Raw genomic sequence first — 20,126 nt, forward strand, 5'->3', positions numbered from 1 at the left:
TTTACTACCTACTTATCATTTTAGAGGAATGGAAACTGAGGAATAGAGGTGTCAAGAGGCTTGTCCAAGATCTCACAGAGTGATCAGATTTAGACTGCGCTACTCCATATGGTAGCCACTGGTGGCCACAAAGTGGTGAGTTGAGATCGGCTCTAAATGTGAAGTACACACTGGATTTCGAAGAGGTGGTAACAAACAATGAAGTAAACATTAATAAGTTTTTTTTTTTTTATTGATCACATGTTGAGAATATTTGGGATCCGTTAAATAAAGCACATTTAAAATTAAGGTCACCACTTCCTTTTTTGGGATTTTGAATATGGCTACTTGAAAAAATTAAAATTGCATAGGAGATTCTGATTGGCCAGCACAGATCTAGACTAAAACCTAGGCCTGCTGACACCTGTCTCAAGACCTTATGTGCTCTGGTGCTCTTTTGAAGGGAAGTATCTCCACCCATCTGGTGGGGTGGGAGTGTGAGTGGTGGTGAAGATGCAAGACCACTACTCGAGGCTCATAGTTCTAGTATTATGAATCAGTATGTGCATTTTAACAATTTCCTCATGCATATGAGAGTTCCAGGAGCGGTGTTTTAGGATTTAATCCTCAACTATTTTTCCTTTTGGTTGTTTCTTGTTTTGGTTTTGGTGTTTTGTTTTTGTTTTTGTTTTTGTTTTTGTTTTGAGCGCCTAGGCTGTATTTCCCAGATTGCCTGCATTATACTTACCTGTATTTTGAACAAGCTCCCCTGGAGATATTTTGCATACTCAAGCATGAAAAACATTGATATCAATACTAATTGCATTTCTTTTCATCCTTCCAAATGTAGACCAGTATGGTCTCAAAACCAGTGGCATTTGAAGCATCTAAGAACCTGTTAGAAATTCAAATTCCTGGATCCCACCCCAGCTACTTGAAAGCCAGTCATTTTCATTTCTCTGATTCAAGTCCTCAGTTTGGAAGAAATTGGTAACTTTGTGGGTTTTCTTTAGGGGTGAGCAAATTCAACACTCCCTAGTTCTTAAGTCATTTCCACGGGTCCCGCTCCCCCAGTTCTTCTGTTCTACTTTTCATTTTTCCTTTGTCGACCCTACCCTTTACAGGAGAGAGAGAATGGCTTTTCACACCCCAGAGAAGAATGTCAAACTGGAAAATACTGACGAACAGGTGGAAAACCCCATCCTTACAAGACTGAACAGTGGAACAGACAAAGGAAGACTGAGTATTATAGTACCCACAGAAAATGAATCTGATGTGCAGTTCCTGACATTCAGGCATACCACAAAAGCTCAGGAGAGAACAAGAAAACGACAGCAGCCTATAAAACTAGAGCCTCTGGTAAGTTCGAAAACCAGCATTTTAAGCCACTTTTGGCAGCACAGGAGGTTGAAAATTTGCTATATTGCTAAGGGAGATGGTCGTTTCCAGACTCAAAGAAAGAATGAAAGCCTAAAAGTTAAGATTTGTTTATGAAGTTGTAAATGCGGTAGACATTTATTAAAAAAAAAAAAAGTGAGTTCTAGGCATTCTTCAAGGTGAGGGGAATACAGTTGTGAACAAAGTTTTTTTTTTTTATCAGATAATCCTCTCTAGGATTATGTACAATACAAATAATTATATAAGTTGTAAGGCCTTTTTAGATATTAGAGTACCACTTATTACTGGTACCTTCTGGGAGAGTGACATATATGTTATATACATATAGTTCTATCAACGTATTACTTTTAAAGTAAATGCCTAGTATTCTGAAAATTTTTGTGCAAGTCTGAAAATAATTAATTTTAAGAATCCATTTGTGCCCTTGGATAATTCTAAATCCATGTAAAGGAGCAATGGAAGTGCATAAAGTAAGAAGTGAAGGTTATCACTTGTTAGTGGTTGCCCTTTAGGCTGTTTATATGTTTATTTATTCATTTGTGTGTATGTGTATAACATACATAGCTATAAAATAAGACTATGCAATACATACTGATTTTCAAAGTACTTACTTCACTTAAACATACAGAAATTTTTCCAATCCATGCATAACGAGCTTTCTCTTCTAACAGCAGCACTGTATTTTGTTGCATGGATGTGCCATAATATAGTCACCATTAGCTGGTGTCCTATTGATGGGAGTTCAGGTTATTTGCTGTTTGTTTTGTTATTGCTTTTATTTTGTGATAACAGCTAATGCTGCAACAAATGGCCTTGCTTTTGTACATATAAAGATGGATTCCTTGAAGTGTCATTTTATAGATCATAAACTTCCATGCATTTTTTTTTAAAGATTTTATTTATTTATTCATGATAGTCACAGAGAGAGAGAGAGAGAGAGGCAGAGACACAGGCAGAGGGAGAAGCGGGCTCCATGCAGGGAGCCCGATGTGGGATTCGATCCCGGGTCCCCAGGATCGCGCCCTGGGCCAAAGGCAGGCGCCAAACCGCTGCGCCACCCAGGGATCCCTTTCCATGCATTTTTAATTTTGAAAAATATTGCTCAATTGCAGTTGAAATTTAACCGTTTACCTTAAGGTCTACCTACAGTGTGTAAGGGGGCTATTTACCCACATCTTTGCCAAACCTGACACTCAGTTCTTTTATTTCTGCTAGACTGATAGTTAAAATAACATCACTTTGTTATAATTTGCATCTTATTAGTGAAGTGTATTTTCATTCATTCATTGACATAATAATTATTTCTGATCATAACCTTTTGCCCACTTCAGAATTAGATTGTTGGGGCACCTGGTTGGCTTAGTGGGTGGAGTGTGCAACTCTTGATCTTGAGGTTGGGAGTTCAGGCCTGCATTGAGTGTAGAGATTGCTTAAAAATAAAATCTTCAGAAAAATCAGATTATTTTTTTCCTAAACGTTTATGAGTTCTAAATATATATATATTATGAATACTAACCCTTATTCCATTGTTTCTCAACTTAAGTACTTAAGTACTCAAACTTAAGTACTCATTCTTTTTGAAGGAAAACATTCTTGAGCATCTATAGTCCTGATTTGTTATTTTTATTTTTAGGTTACTTTATATGAGAAAATATTAGCCTAGGAATTAATTTGAGTTGATAATAAGCAAATTGACATCTTAGATACAAAGAAAACTGCACAACCGTTTAGCTTACCAAAAATGTGAACTAATAGATGTTGTTGAGTTGGCACTGGACTTCCATTTGCAAGGTGGATGTGGTACTGACCACTGCTGTCTCTTCTAGGGGATTCACTCAGTGTGCTACATGTGTGGGGGGCATCAGGACCTACCTATCATTTTTCTCCCATAGACTTAATATGAAACCTTTTACATTTATTTCTCTGTGACATATTTACTTACACTTGGCAAAAGCGTGTCATTAACCCTTTGTGATCAAAGTTGTTCTATTTGTCTTCAGTGCAGTTAATTTATGTATATTAAATGTTTATTATGTACCCACTATGCACCAGGCTTTGGGCCATGCTCTGGGAATATAGCAATGAACAAAGCAGGCAACATTCCTGTTGACATTCTAGTAACCCTAAATAAATAGACTGAACAATTTCATGTAATGGTAGGTGTTATTAAGAAAATAATACAGAAATGTAGTGGAAACAAATGGCAGGCTGCTTTAGATTCTGTAACTACAAAGGTCACAGAATCCTTAAGAAGATGTCATTTGCACAAGCCCCAGTCTAGAGCCCGTACACCTGCCACACATGAGAATGGACAAGCCATTGGCGGATTCCAGTCCCTAGTCTTTAAGCTGCCTCAACTGATGCTCTGATAGAGCAGAGGCAAGCTGTCCCCAGTGAGTTCTGCCAGAATTATAGGTTTTTTGAGTAAAATAAATGGAGGTGTTTTTTAAGTCACTAAATTTGGGGCTGTTTGTTAGGTAATAATAGATGACTAAAGCAATACAACTAATCCATGAATATGGTAATTCATACAGTATTAAAAATAAATAAGGAATAAAGTGAAAACTGCCTGAATTTCCATCATGCAGAGAGAAAGCTTTGCAGTCAAGTGACTGATTTCTTGTGTGTGGGTATCTGTAGTTTGATATGTTTATATAGAGGTAATACTATGGTATGTTCTTTTTATGATTGCTAGCTCTTATCTTTTTCCCTTCTCTTCTGTTTACTCTTCTCCTCCTCCTACCCCTGCCCCTTCCTTCCTTCTCTTTCTTTCTTCCTCCCTCCCACCTCCCTTCCCTATCTACTCTTCTTTCATGTTTTTTCCTTTCAATTCTCCAATTTCCAAGCCTTTTGTCTATGGTATCTGAGGTTAACCACAATCTAGGGTGTATCCCTTCTTGCCTTTCTCCACATTCAGTTTTATACAAATGGATAAACACACACAAAGTACTTATTTAGATTTTTGGACATTTGTCTTGAAACATCTTATAAATATAGTACTCTGCATGTTGCTTCCTCTTTTTTTTTTTTTAAGATTTTTATTCATTTATCCGTGAGAGACAGAGAGAGAGAGAGAGAGAGAGAGAGAGAGAGGCAGAGACACAGGCAGAGAGAGAAGCAGGCCCCAAGCAGGGAGCCCGACGAGGGACTCCATCCCGGGGCTCCAGGATCACGCCTGGGGCTGAAGGCGGCTCTAAACCGCTGAGCCACCCAGGCTGCCCTGCATGTTGCTTCTTACACCTAAATATACATTGTAGGACTTTCTCAGATGATATTTCTTTCTTTTTTCCTTTTTTTAGAGGGAAAAGATGAGCAGGGGTGAGGGGCAAGGGAAAGAGAATCCCAAGCAGGTTCTACATCCTACTCAGAGCCTGACACAGGGCTGGATATCATCATGATCTGAGCCAAAATCAAGAGTGAGGCTCTTAACGACTGAGACACCCAGATGCTCCTCAGATGATATTTCTATAACACATTCTTTTTAATGGTTGCCTATCCCATGAAAGTATCCTATTGCATAAATATTCCATAATTTATTTAATCTTTTGGCATATTTGTTTTACAAATACTTAGGGTGGTACAGCAAAATCATCGTATCCATCCCCACAGGTGCTTATATTCTTGTGGAATGGAGTTCCATGACTGATATTGTTGGGTTGAAGAGAAAAAAAAAAAAAAAGTATCTACGTAATTTACCTTGATTCACACACATTTTGCTTGGGGACCAGTTTCTCAAACCAGTGCAGAGTAGTTTGATATGTTAGAGTACCACTTATTACTGGTACCTTCTGGGAGAATAACATATATGTTATATACACATACTGCCTAAATTAAATTTTACCTTTCCTAGGTTTCCCTATAATATCTTCCAGCCTTTTACTGGAAAGTATTTTGGAGAGGCTGGAAGTGCGCCCTCACACCAGATGCTACAAATCATCTCTCCATTTGATTAGTATTAATGGGGCCTGTTCTTATGGGAATTGAAGCATTCTCTTTGTATTGGACTTTTATTTTCTCTCCACTGACTGCCATTTTATACTCAGTCTGTTGATGGCATTTCCCCCACTTGTTCTCCCATTTTACTATTCTTTATTTTTGTACTTTCACATTTAAAGCTTTCATTCATGTGAACTTTTAACCATTTGTTTTGATTACAGTGGCTTTGTAGCATTGTTTTGATAAGTAGAAGGCAACTGCTTCCTCACTATTCTTATTTTTTATATATTCTCTGTTTTAATTATCCTTCTGTACAAAATTTAAAATTTGTTCTTATAAGTAATCCATTAAAAATGTACAGAAGTTTCAGAGTTAAAGTCTATTGTCTACCATTGCCCTTCATCCATCCAGCTTCCTTCTCTAGGGGTAACCAATCCAATGATAAGACTGTATTGTGTAGGCTTTCAGAGATTTATTCACTGTATAAGCCTAAAATTAGCATACAAACAAATTTTTCTGTCTCTTGCTTTCTTCACTTAATACATAGCTTGGAGATCATATTAGTTCAAAAAGTTCCTTTATATCAATTTTCTTTATAGCTCATAATATCCTATCATAGATGAATGCACCTTAATTTATTTAGCAAGCTCTAAATTTATAGATTAGGTTTTTAAAATAGTATTTTTGTGACAACAGTGTTACAGTGAATAATTTTGTACATTTGTCATCTCATACATGTGAGCTTCTATATGTAGGTGGATTTCCTAGACATGGGATTGCCAACTCAAAACATGTACATTTATAATTTTGGTTAATAAATGATGTGTCAGTAATATAAAAATGCTATCTCAAAATAGTTTTAATTTAAATTCCTTTTTTTAATACGGTTGAACATCTTTTCATATGTTTAGGAGTTATTGTTTTTCTATGAAATATATGAATCTTCATGTCTTACTTTCTAATTCAATAGTTGTTATTTTTCTTATTGATTTGCATGAGCTCTTATTTTTTAGGAAATAAGCCCTTAACTGTGATAAGCATGATAAAAATTTTCAAGGTTTGTTTTAATTCCTAATTTTTAAGTAGTTGAGTTTATGTCTTCTGAGTTTTATGTAATTCTTAGGCCCTACATTTATCAAAATTGTATAGTTATCTAGTGATGTCATAGATAACTTTTCTTTAAAAGTTACTTTAAGATTATTTTTATTATTTTTGTTATTTTACATTTAAATCCTTGATCTCTTAAGAACTTTTCCCAGTAATGAATGAAAGGATCTAACTTTTTTCCTAATACTTACCCAATTATTTCACTATTATTTATTGAATAATACTATTTCCCTAAAATTAGCAACTTTATTATAGACTAAGTTCCCTTTTATATTTTGGGATCTGTTACTAGACTTTCTATTCTGATCCATTGATCTGTTTTCCTATTCACATGTCCAGAATACACAGTTTTAATTATTGTAGTTTTATAACATTTTTGTATCTGGCAGGGCTGGTCTTCGTTAATCACTACCCTCCCCCTCCCCCCCAGACTTTTGTAGCTATTCTTTTTAATTTATTTTTATGTATTACATTTAGGATCAGATTGTCTAATCTCTAAGACATCCTGTCAGGATCATATTAAATTTATAGATTAATTTAAAATAGACATTTTTATTACAATTCATTTTCCAAATTATGAACACAATGGAATTTTATTTGTTCGCTTTTTCCTCCAAGACCATCATGAGTGTTTTAAAGTCCTCTTCATATGACTTTTACTTATTTCTTAGGTTTTATTTTTAGATGCTAATTTTGTGCTAGTTTTTCTGTTTATTCTCTTAGGTGTTTCAGATAAACAATAAAATCATCTGACAATAATGACAGTTTTGCCACCTTCTTCCCAATTGTTATTTTTATACTATGTCTTTGGACTACTGCACTCGCTAATACCTATAGAGTAAGTGGGGACGGTAGACACTTTTTGTTTTTCTCCTGAGGTTAGTAGGAATATTTCTAAGTATTTCCCCTTTAAGCATGATATTAGCCATTGAGATTTTAAAGGAAGTATCTATCCTTCTTTTTTTTTTATTTAAAGATTTTATCTATTTATAGAGAGAGGCAGAGACACAGGCAGAGGGAGAAGCAGGCTCCATGCAGGGAGCCCCACGTGGGACTCAATTCCGGGTCTCCAGGATCACACCCTGGGCTGAAGGCAGCGCCAAACTGCTGAGCCACCAGGGCTGCCCTCTAACCTTTCTTGATTAATGTTTTATCAAAAACAGATTTTTATCAAAAACTCATAAGTATGGGCACCTGGCTGGGTCAGTGAGAAGAGCATGCAACTCTTGATCTTGGGGTCGGGAGTTTGAACCCCCGAGCATGTGATTTTTCCCACAATTAGCATTTAGCATTTCTTTATACTTTTGCAGGTTTTGTTTTCTATTACTTTTTAAGATTTTATTTAATTTCTCTTGAGAGATACAGAAAGAGAGGCAGAGACATAGGCAGAGGGAGAAGCAGGCCCCTCACAGGGAGCCTCATGTGGGACTTGATCCCAGGACTGCAGGATCACGACCTGAGCCAAAGGCAGACTCTCAACCATTGAGCCACTCAGGTATCCCTTGTTTTTCATTTTCCATGAGATTTTATAGTTTGATATATATATATATATATATATATATATATACACACACACACATATATATATAGAGAGAGAGAGCTTGTTTTTCATTTTCCATGAGATTTCATAGTTTGATATATATATAGCACTTTATTTTATATATTTTTATATATTATATAATTATATATTATATATTTATATATTATAATATACTTATATATTTATATATATATAAAATAAGGTCCTGTGTTTCTCTCGTTAAATTCTTAAATATTTCAACCTTAGTTTTTTATTGTGATCCAGTTTGTTTACTTTTAACACAGAGAAAAGCAAATGGATTTTGTGTGTTTACTCTGTAACCAGAAACCTCACCAATATTCTTTTAAATCCTTATAGTTACTTTAGTAATTAGGCTTTTATTTTTAATGTATATAATAAATATCATTGATAGATAATTTTGCCTTTCTTTCCTAGTGTTTACACCAGTTACTTTATTTTTTAAATTATGGGTCACTATGGCCCATGGGTCAAATCTAGTCCTATTTTGTAAATAATGTTTTTTTGGATCACAGCGATACCAGTTATTTTCATATTGTCTAAGGCTGCTTTGGTGCTGCAATGGTAGAGTAGTTGTGACAGAGACCATATGACCCACAAAACCTAAAATATTTACCATCTGGTCCTTTACAGAAAACATTTACCAGCCTCTGTTCCAGATGCTTCAATTTGAGAATTGAAAAATAAAGGTGGGAGTGAAAATAGTGATCTTGTTCTTGATTTTCACAGTGGCTTTAGGTTTTTACTATTTAGGGTGATTGAGGTTTGCTGCTGATTTTGCTAAATAGTTATATTAAGAAGTTTTCCTCTGTTTTTATTTTATTATTATGAAAATTTCAAATATGCAAAAAGCTATAAAGAGAAATGTAGTAAATAAGTATGTGTATCCCAAATTAATAATGTTGAATTTTGCTTAGTTTGATTCAATATCCATTTTTAAAGGAATGTGTTACAGATACATTTCAAATATCTTTTATGCCCTAGTTTAGTCTCAATGCCCTCTCTCCTTGCTTGGAGATGGTCACTATTATGGTTTATGTGAATCTATCTAATTCTTTGTATTTTTGCTACTTTATTTGAAAAATTCAATTTCTCCCAACATTTTACCATAAAAAGTTTCAAATATACAGAAAATTGAAATAATAATAAAATGAATATTTATATACCATCTACTTAGATTAAAAAATTATTAGTGTTTTGCCATATTTGCATTCTTTTTCTATATACATATTTGTTCATTTTAAGGGACTTCTTTAAGCTGAAATGAAGGGGCTTAGTATACTTAGTAACAGAAAAACATGAAAGTATAAATCTCACAGATAAAGGTGAATATATAGTAATATTCAGAATAATCTAATGTAATGGTGGTGGATTAATCACTTATTTATAAAGCTAGTTGAAGATTAAAAGACAAAAGTAGTAAAAATATAACTAATAATTTGTCATGAATATACAAAATAGAATGATATAAATCATGATATTAAATGTTGATGGATATTCTCCATATTTCTCCATATTCTCACAACACTTGCTGCTTGTCTTTTTCAGAGTAGCCATTCTGACAGGTGTAAGGTGGTATCTCATTGTGGATTTGGTTTGCATTTCTCTGATGAGTAATGATCTTGAGCATCTTTTCATATACTTGCTGTCCATCTATATATATTTTTGGAAAAATGTGTACACAGATCATCTGCCCATTTTCTAATTGGATTGTTTTGTTTTTGCTATTGAGTCGTAGGAGTTGTCTACATATTTTGGGTCTTAATACCCTATCATTATATGATTCACAAATATTGTCTCTCACTTAGTAGATTGCCTTCTCATTTTGTTGATGGTTTCATTTGCTGTACAGAAGCCTTCCTCTCCCTTCTTACCTTGTGATTCTGGTCTGTGTTAATTTTCAACACTGTTATATAGCTGAGATCTTCCTTCCCCATCTCTGTAGTCTTTTCCTTTCTTCAGTGAGTGGCCCAAGAGAGATTTTTAGCCAAAACCAAAGGTAATTTGCACACTGAAAACTTAATAGCTATTTCCTTTACTTACTCCCAAGCTTTTTTTCTCACTCCAGTTGTAAGAGATTAGCTATCATGCTAAAATCATAATGCTTAGAAACTTAAAGCCATTATTGTGAATTCCTTGCATTAGTGTATCATGTGGAATGCTGGATTTTATGGCCTTAATCTGCAATTTGATCAGCCTAATATAATGCCATGATTTCTTTTTTAAATTTATTTTGTCACAATTTCTTTTAGATATTCAAGAAGTTATGGCTATGGGAATTGATTAATGACTTTTGGGTAGAGTGTTAGGATTATACAGTCCTTCCCACAATATTTATTCTGGTGAATGGTGGGAGTTTGTAATGCACAATTACTAGATATGTGATTTCATGCCTCTGAGTCTTTTCTGTCATAACCTTACTCCTAGAAGTATTCATTGATAATAAAGGGACAGAATTAATAGAAACCAAATTGCAAAGTCTTAGTTTAGTGATAGGCCATGTCCAGACTATGGTGAGAACTACCATAATGATTGTGACTTGGATAGGAAATTACCCCAGGGAGATTAATTTCTGACAGGAATAAGTCCAAAGTGAAGAATAAGTTGGGTTCATGTTAATATTAAAAAGATTAACATGTCTCTTTATTCCCCAAAGCCAGTGCTAAAAGTCTACCAAGATCATAAGAGGCCAGAATACATATATGAGCAGAACCGATCTCAGTTAATCACTTCTGGAGTCATAAAACCTCCAGGAAGCACTGAAGAAAGAAGTTCTGCCAAAATATCTGTTCAGTTTCTTAAGCATGAAGATACTCTGGTGAAGAAAAAACAGGTATACTATTAAACTATTTAATTGATCCTTCCACTTTAATTTTAGTTCCCTATAGCATTGCTAATATGCTTTTAACTCATAAGGATAGTTGCAGAATTTTTCTATCAAGTTGCACAGTGGATTTGGGGAGTACTGTACTTCTCAGTTCTTATTCGAGGAAAATTTAAACAGTAGAGGAAAATCATAAAGGAAAACTTGCAGTATCTATTCAGTATCCTCTGATCTTTTCTTGCATATTAAAAGAAGACATACTAGTGTTTTGAATTTTATTTTACCTTTTATGAAATTTTCATCATTATTACCCAGAATGACAATCTTCGAAAACCTTGGTGAAGGGCAATAAAATAGAAAGTAAACCAGCTCGAAAGACAACTTCTGTGATTGGTGAGCTGTAGCATGGGAAGTTGCCTTGCAAGGAATAAGTGAATAGTTGCTCTGGGGAGAAATCACCAGAGCACGGCTTTCTATAAATACCTCTAGATAATTAAACAAAGGAACAGAAGTGGGAGAAAATGTGGACACACTCACAATAAATGCCAACAGAGCTGAGAATTCTCTGAGCTTTTAATTGAAAGGATCCTTTGAGACTAAACATTTCAGTGCTAGCGTCTTTCGGGCTTTGGGCTAGAGTACTATAAAGGAAGAGATGAAGACAGGTTTCGTCCTCGAAGATTACAGAATCTGACGGTGGGTAGATGGACAAGTGAGCACTCAAACCCAGTGGGGTGTGATAAGAGCTCTTGTTGGTCATTTAAGGTACAAACTATGGTGAACCGAACAGAAGGAAATGCTTGTACCTGGTGGTGAGGGGGAGGGTCAGTGGAAGAAAGGCTACTGCAGAGAATAGAATAGCACTAGGCTGGGAGGAATGAATGGCAAGTTAATGAGGCAGGTCAGGTGGGAGAGCAGTGGGCTTGAGAAGCTGGGTGGAAGGAGGTTCACTGTGAGTGTGGGTGAGATCACCCTCAAAGAATATTACATGATCAATTGCATGAAATTTTATTTTCTGTAAAGTAGGAGAGGAGAACAAGCTATCTTAGGTAGATCCAAGAAAGTTCTGATTGCCCATAAATTAGTTTATTTGACATAAAGTGGACATCATGGTCTTGAATTTAAAGGAGAGGAATGAAATTGTGCACATCTAGGATGAAGGGAGGGGCTCAAAGGGAATGTTAAATTGTATGCTATGCCTGGTTGTAGCTGTAACTAAGTGAAGAATTCAATATGAGTTAGAGGTTAAAGGGAAATGTGCAAGAAAGGGGGATATTCTATATAAAAGGGGAAAGGGTATTTATTCTGAGAAGAAGAGGGTCATTTTGGGGGAATACTGATCTCTCAGAATGAGTTTAGTTAGAATGGAAATGTATCAATGAGGATTCCCTGGGAGATAAAAGAAGGCAGTTGGGGGCTTTGCTCCTGGTAATTAAGGAAGATTGGTTACAAATTGAACTGAACATCCATTGTAGAGAACACTACAGGCGTACTGTCCTTTATAAATAAATGCTTCCTGGGGCACCTAGGTGGCTCAGTCAGATAAGCATCTGCCTTGGATTCAGGTCATGATCTCAGGGTCCTGGGATCCAGTCCCGCACTGGGCTCTCTGCTCAGCAGGGGAGTCTGCTTCTCCCTCTCCTTCTGCCACTTCCCCACTTGTGTGCTTGCTCCAGTGCACCTGCTCTCTCTCTCTCTCAAATAAATAATATCTTTAAATACATACATACATACATACATACATACTTCCTTTGTTCTCTTTCCCCCACCCCCTCAAAATCTGAACTTGTGTGGCTGTTTAAATTGAATCTCATCTTTGCATTGAGTTACATAATTGGAAATAAGTACTCAGATGAAAATATATAAGGCTATTGTTGAAGAAATCTTGTACTTAGAAGGCAGTAAAACTTTTTGAAGGATATAATAAAGAAAATACATTCATTTTCTGTTAAATAGTAATACTCTAGTCTCATGAAAATATTCTTTTTTTTTAATTTATTTATGATAGTCATACAGAGAGAGAGAGAGGCAGAGACACAGGCAGAGGGAGAAGCAGGCTCCATGCACTGGGTCTCCAGGATCGCACCCTGGGCCAAGGGCAGGCACCAAACCGCTGCGCCACCCAGGGATCCCCTAGTCTCATGAAAATATTCAAGTTGACTATAGCCCTTGTTGAAACATTGAGACAAAGCATTGTGTATTTTCTCTGGTTTGGAGATATCTCGCTTTTCTTTTACATAAGAAAACAGTGTTGTTGCTGCTGTTCCTGGACATTAGGTAAAAGAATCATATCATATCTTTTAAGTTCAAAGATATATTTTCTTCAGCTCTAAACCTTCCAAGATTTTCATCTGAAACTCCTATTCAACAGGGTATATTTAATCAGAGGTGGGGAATGACGGGATCTGTCAGTACAAACTTTCTGGGGAGCTTGTGGGAATCAATCTCTTGTAGAAATGGCAGCCTCTACTAGTTTTGCTAATAGGCAATAAAGGTATCATTTATGTATTTACATCAGTTATTCAACATAGTGGGTCTGCAATGGTGATTCTTTTGTCTTCATGACAGTTACCCTTCTGCTGCCAGAGAGATCAGGTGATGACCCTTGGAGTTAGTGTCAAATTCCTGAAACATGGTTATCCACGTTCTCCACAGGAGCACGATGTGTGTGTGTGATGCTGCCCCAGAGTTTGTTGGTGGAGAAACAAAGGGTGAATGGCCCTGAGAGCACAGATGGTGGAACTGGGGGATTAGAGTGAAGCTCATGTGTGTGGATGTGGTGAGGACTTAGCTCTGAGGCTCCAGTGGTGGTCCACAGCATTCACAGCTCCCGGGAGCAGCTTAGAAATGTGGGATTTCAGGCTCCACTCCAAACTGACATAGAATGTACATTTTAACAGAACACTTAGGTCATTCACATGCCTACAGAACAGGCAATCATGAGTTTGTCATCTATATGCTTCTCCCAGGCTGATATCATATAATGGTCCCCAATACTCAACATAACCACCACTTACATACATTAAGAAGTTTATTATCAGCTGTGATAACAGCTGTTTAGGAATTTCACTCACTGAAAAGCATGAAGATTGTCAGAATCAGGTGGGGAGGCTGAGGGGGGAGAGGCCACAGTCAAGATAGATGCAAAGCAATTGAGCGGGAAGAGTGCTGGGATCCTGAGAACACCAGAGAGCTGGTAGTATTTTGCTGTAATAAACTCTGAGTCAAAGGAGAGGAGGTGGCAATGGGAGCGATGCTCGGGGGTCTGTGGAAGGGGATGGACGCCTGGATAACGAGGACTGGGAAGGAATACTGCCTTACAATAATTTGAATTTCTCAGTTCAAAAATGTTTACCTTTGAGCCCAAATATCTTAAGCAGTACAGTAATTGGTGCTTGAGGCTAACATTTTATCTTTTTTTTATCCTTTGTTTTTTGCAAACACTCATATTTTTTAAAATTGGCTTTGTTTAGACCCAGCGGCCCATTGCTGAGATGTTTGCTCCCTCTCCTCCTAAACTGTCACGTACCAGTATTGGAAGAAGAGGACTCTATGGAACTAGTTCCTCAGCGTTCCCTAAGTACAGTTTCCACGACCGGGAAGAAGTCATTAAAGCCAACATTCGTAATCCCTTGCAAATCATTAAAATAATACGAGAAAATGAACATCTTGGATTTCTTTATATGATCCCTGCAGTGCCAAGGTCTTCCATTGAATATGATACATATAATCTCAAGTGAGTTCTCTTTTATGAAACAATGTATTCAACAGTGAAAGTTTCATTTAAGATTGCAAATTATCCATAATTGCCTGGATATTAATGATAAATGTCAAATATGATTTTTATTATCCTCCAATGACAAATGAATCTTAATCACAACAATGTTATTTATTTTTTCTATTTAGCTTTCCTTTACTTGTAGACATTATTCTACAGAGTAGTGTGCATTGTTGTGCTTCTATGTTTATATTATATAATGCCATCTATTTTTAATCAGTATTCCAAAGATAATTTTGATATTTTGTGATTACTGAGAAAAGATGGCAATGTGTAAAAAGCAAGTACATGATTTGATTTACGTGTTATTTCAACTTTTCTTAGTAGAGAGATAAGGATTTTTTTAAAAAATAAAAGGAGCTTGATCACTTAAGGTATTTATGTAGATTAATAACACACACATATACTCTTTATTATTACTAAACACACATTTGTTATTGAAATAATTAGAAGAATCATATAAATATGAGTCTCTGAATTTCTTTAAAGTTCAGCACAGGGCAGCCCGGGTGGCTCAGTGGTTTAGCGCCGCCTTCAGCCCAGGGCGTGATCCTGGAGACTGGGGATCGAGTCCCACGTCGGGCTCCATGCATGAAGCCTGCTTCCCTCTCCGCCTCTTTCTCTCATTCTCTCTCTCTCTCTCTCTCTTTCTCATGAATAAATAAATAAAATTAAAAAAATAAAGTTCAGCACAACAGGTAGTAGAATTTAAAGTTGATACTGACTTTCCTCCATTGTTGTTTAGTTCAGATGACAACAGTTGTTGAGGCAGTCTTTCCTGGAAGGTGATAGTAGTGTAGCTTTACCACCAAATTCTTGGAGCTACCTTCCCATTCTCTGCTGCATGGGAAGATAAAAGGAGCTCCCAAGAATTCTCTTATTCTCCCTTATGCAGCACTGCAGTTTTTTTTTTTTTTAATTTTTTAAATTTATTTATGATAGTCACAGGGAGAGAAAGAAAGAGAGGCAGAGACATAGGCAGAGGGAGAAGCAGGCTCCATGCACTGGGAGCCCGATGTGGGATTTGATCCTGGGTCTCCAGGATCATGCCCTGGGCCAAAGGCAGGCGCCAAACCGCTGCGCCACCCAGGGATCCCAGCACTGCAGTTTTGGCTGAGTGAGGTAACAATGAAGACAGTTCTCCTTCTGGGAAAAAAAGAGGAAAAGAGGGATCCCTGGGTGGCGCAGTGGTTTAGCGCCTGTCTTTGGCCCAGGGAGTGATCCTGGAGACCCGGGATCGAATCCCACGTCGGGCTCCCGGTGCATGGAGCCTGCTTCTCCCTCTGCCTCTCTCTCTCTATCTCTGTGATTATCATAAGTTAAAAAAAATTAAAAAAAATATTTGAGTGCCAACTGTCAGGCACAAAGGACATAGTTCAAGCCCAAATGAGGTTCATTCTTTAAAAAAAAAAAAAAAAAAAGAGGAAAAGAAGAAAAAAATTTTAATCAAAGTTTTAAATGATTTATTTTAAATCCAGAAGAGATTAATTAGAGTGAGAAATAATTTGAAGAAAGAACAGAGATGCTTATAAGAATTCAACAAAATGTACTGAATACTGACTCTGTAGCATGAACGGTTCTAGGTACTAGAGATATTGTTCAACCATCCAGATCAAAATTGTTGCCCTCATGGAGCTTATATTTTAGAAGGAGACAATGATAAACACAATACCTGAGTAAATTATAGAGAATTCTAGATGGTGGTAAGTATTAAAGAAAAAAATACAGTAGAGCGAAAGAGATTGGGAGTTCTGGGGAAGTTGTGAGTTAACTGGGATGTCAGGGTGGGCCTCATTGACAAGCTGCCATTTGAATAAGGACTGGAAGGAGAAGGAGTGAATGATGTGCTGGCAGGGAAAGAACATTCCAGACAATGGGAAAGTGAATACTAATATCCCAAGACAGGAGCATACCTGGCACGTTCAAGGAGAAAAGAGAAGGCTCGTGTGACCAGAGTTGAGTGAATGAAAGCTAGGGAACAGATTATGAAGGGGCTTGCCAGCCTTGGTGTGAATGTTAGCTTTTACTCAGAAAAGTGGAGAACCATGGACAGACTTCAAGCAGATATGTATCATGATCTGAGTTACATTTTGAAAAAGACCACTCTGATTGCTGTGTAGAGAACACACTTTTGAGAAGCAAGGGTTGAAACAGGAAGACCGATTAGAAGGCTGTAATTATTCAGGTCAGAGATGAACCAGGTGGAGGTGATGAGAAGTGGGAAATAATTCAAAGGTGAAGCCAACAGGATGTTTTCATGGACTATATGTAAGGTGGGCATACAGAGAGGAGCGGAGTCCAGGATAACTTTAATGATCCCGTTGACTGGGCAAGAGGAAAGTTACAGTTACTATTATCTGAGACACAGAAGATTGGATGGAAGTTTTGTTGGGGAAAAAGAGTTTGAGTTTGGACCTACTAATTTTGAAATGTCAAAGATAGAAGAGAAATGAGATGGTAGAAGAAAGGAGAATTAGAGTCAGTTTTTTTTTAATATGGAGAATTAATATACAATAGAATTTAAAGCCCTTTGATGTAAAAAAAAAAAAAAATCCCTTTAATGTCATTTCCACCGCTGCCTACCTCATTCTTTTATAGGTTTTTGGAGAAGAGACTATGGATCTTAAATGGTGACTAATCAGCAAAAAATGGTTTATTTCCTGATTTTTAATACTTCTTGATTAATATGTGAAATGTTTTCATAGCTCTCTTTTATTTAAAGAAATCATCTAATAACTCAGATATCAAGGAGTGTCATTTCTGATATCCATTCCCCATTATGGGAGGAGTCAAATTTTGCCAAATGTAAAATGAGTCTCATCTATTTACTAGCATAAGACAAAGTATAAAAGATGAATATGGAAACTGTGCTTTTGCCCAATTCAGGAAATTAATGGTTTTTCTAGGTTAATGAACACTTCTACTTGGGGAACTGATAGTAGTAATGCTTGTTGGTAATATGCAAGGTCTCATTTAAGAAGATAGAGTTGGAATCATAGATTATTTTATTATGTTTTAGGATTAATGTTCACTTTTTCTCTCTGGCCTGAACTCCAAATACTCTACACCTTATGAAAAGGCAATCATTTGAGTGCAAGAAACTTTGAAGCAGCTTAATTGGAAGTTAAAAATAGGAAATTCTGAGTCAACAAGATGATGACATGTTAAACTAAACTCCTTTAAAAAGTAATGTGATAAAATATAATGTCTTTGCCTGTTTTTCCAGCGCATGTTTTTCAATCCATCAAATGTGCAGTTCTATAATGTTTATCTCTATCACGATCCCTCTAAGTGAAAAAATAGTTCCATTTGTCCAGTTTATTCTAAAATATCAGCTTAGTGCTATGTTTTAGGTTTAAAAATTTTGTTAGAAAAAAAAAATTTTGTTAGGAATAAAATTCAAGGAGATCTCTAAATATGTTGGAATACCAATCTGAGTAAGTCCATAGCTATATGCTGCAGGTTATCTTGCCCAGGAAAGGGGCATAGTGGTGACTCTGGTCAGCTCTGGTGCAAGTAAAAAGGAAACTATGTAAAGGATCAAGAACTAGGGAGATCCTGAAGAGCACAGAGAACAGAGAATAGAATTGATCAAGACAAAACAATCCTGTTTTGTTAGGAATTAGACCTTGAACAAGAGTGATTGTAACTGAAGGGTAGCCATGAGGTATAGGGGAAGACTGTCGGCTAGAGAGTTGGATTATATACCCATTTTGAGAGCACACCAAAGTGAATCACCATATTTTACATATCATAAAAATAATTTATTGGTGTTTACTATGTTCTAGGCAAAGTATTTGTACATATTAAATCATTTAACCCTCACAAAATACTATAAGATAGACACAATTATTATCTCTATTTTACAAATGAGTCACAAAATAGTTAAGTCACATGCCCTCATGTGACTTGCATTCATATTGTTGCAAGTGGCAATATTTCATTCTTTTTTATATCTGAGTAGTATACATATAATGGAATATATATATCACATCTTCTTCATCTTTTTTAATGAACACTTGGGGTTGCTTTCATATCTGGCTATTGTAAGTAATGCTGCACTTAACATAAGAGCACATATATCTTTCTGAATTAGTGTTTTTGTTTTCTTTGGATAGATACCCCATAGTAGAATTGCTAGATCATCTGTACCTCTCTTTTTAATATTTTGAGGAAACTTCATATTGTTTTCTATAATACTTGCACCAATTTACATTCCTACCAACAGTGCAAGAGAGTCCTCTTTTCTCCACATCCTTGCCAACACCTATTATTTCTTGTCTCTTTGATAATAGCCATTCTTACAGGTGTCAGATGATATCTCATTGTGGTTTGCTTTGCATTTCCCCGATGATGAATGATGTTGAACATATTTTCATGTGCCTGCTGTCCATCTGTATGTCTTCTTTGGAAAAACATCTATACAGATCCTCTGCCCATTAAAAAAAATTTTTTATTGGAGTTCAATTTACCAACATATAGCATAACACCCAGTGCTCATCCCGCCAAGTGCCCCCCTCAGTGCCCATCACCCAGTCACCCCAACCCCCCGCCCACTTTCCCTTCCACTACCCCTTGTTCATTTCCCAGAGTTAGGTGTCTTTCATATTTTGTCACCCTCACTGATGTTTTCACTCATTTTCTCTCCTTTCCCTCTATTCCCTTTCACTAATTTTTATATTCCCCAAACGAATAAGACCATATAATGTTTGTCCTTTTCCGATTGACTTATTTCACTCAGCATAATACCCTCCAGGTCCCTCCACGTCGAAGCAAATAGTGGGTATTTGTCATTTCTAATGGCTGAGTAATATTCCATTGTATACATATACCATATTTTCTTTCCATTCATCTTTCTATGGACACCGAGGCTCCTTCCACTGTTTGGCTATTGTGGCCATTGCTGCTATAAACACTGGGGTGCAGGTATCCCGGTGTTTCACTGCATCTGTATCTTTGGGGTAAATCTCCAGCAGTGTAATTGCTGGGTCGTAGGGCAGATCTATTTTTAACTCTTTGAGGAACCTCCACACAGTTTTCCAGAGTGGCTGTACCAGTTCACATTCCCACCAACAGTGCAAGAGGGTTCCCCTTTCTCCACATCCTCTCCAACATTTGTTGTTTCCTGTCTTGTTAATTTTCCCCATTCTCACTGGTGTGAGGTGGTATCTCATTGCGGTTTTGATTTGTATTTCCCTAATGGCCAGTGATGCGGAGCATTTTCTCATGTGCTTGTTGTCCATGTCTGTGTCTTCCTCTGTGAAAATTCTGTTCATGTCTTTTCCCCATTTCATGATTGGATTGTTTCTTTGCTGTTGAGTTTAGTAAGTTCTTTATAGATCTTGGATACTAGCCCTTTATCTGATAGGTCATTTGCAAATATCTTCTCCCATTCTGTAGGTTGTCTTTTAGTTTTGTTGACTGTTTCTTTTGCAGTGCAGAAGTTTCTTATCTTGATGAAGTTCCAATAATCCATTTTTGCTTTTGTTTCTTTTGCCTTCATGGATGTATCTTGCAAGAAGTTGCTGTGGCCAAGTTCAAAAAGG

The 20,126-nt window shown here is 36.5% G+C and overlaps 1 protein-coding gene across 9 annotated transcripts in view; it reads left to right on the forward strand.

Annotated features, from left to right (window-relative positions):
* The window catches only part of DNAH6 (dynein axonemal heavy chain 6), a 232,589-nt gene that overhangs the window by 301 nt on the left and 212,162 nt on the right, over nt 1-20,126 (forward strand). For 3 of the 9 annotated variants that reach the window (XM_077843082.1, XM_077843081.1, XM_077843074.1), the window contains exons 2-6: nt 25-135; nt 830-969; nt 1,104-1,338; nt 10,635-10,811; nt 14,276-14,538. In XM_077843082.1, the coding sequence (XP_077699208.1) occupies nt 109-135; nt 830-969; nt 1,104-1,338; nt 10,635-10,811; nt 14,276-14,538 (842 nt within the window). In that variant the 5' untranslated portion in view covers nt 25-108. Of the gene's footprint in view, nt 1-24; nt 136-829; nt 995-1,103; nt 1,339-8,611; nt 8,668-10,634; nt 10,812-14,275; nt 14,539-20,126 lie in introns of those variants that run through there. The other 6 variants (XM_077843078.1, XM_077843076.1, XM_077843077.1 and 3 more) reach the window with 6 other exon arrangements.

Source organism: Canis aureus, chromosome 12, assembly GCF_053574225.1.
Source record: "Canis aureus isolate CA01 chromosome 12, VMU_Caureus_v.1.0, whole genome shotgun sequence".
Lineage (NCBI taxonomy): Eukaryota > Metazoa > Chordata > Mammalia > Carnivora > Canidae > Canis > Canis aureus.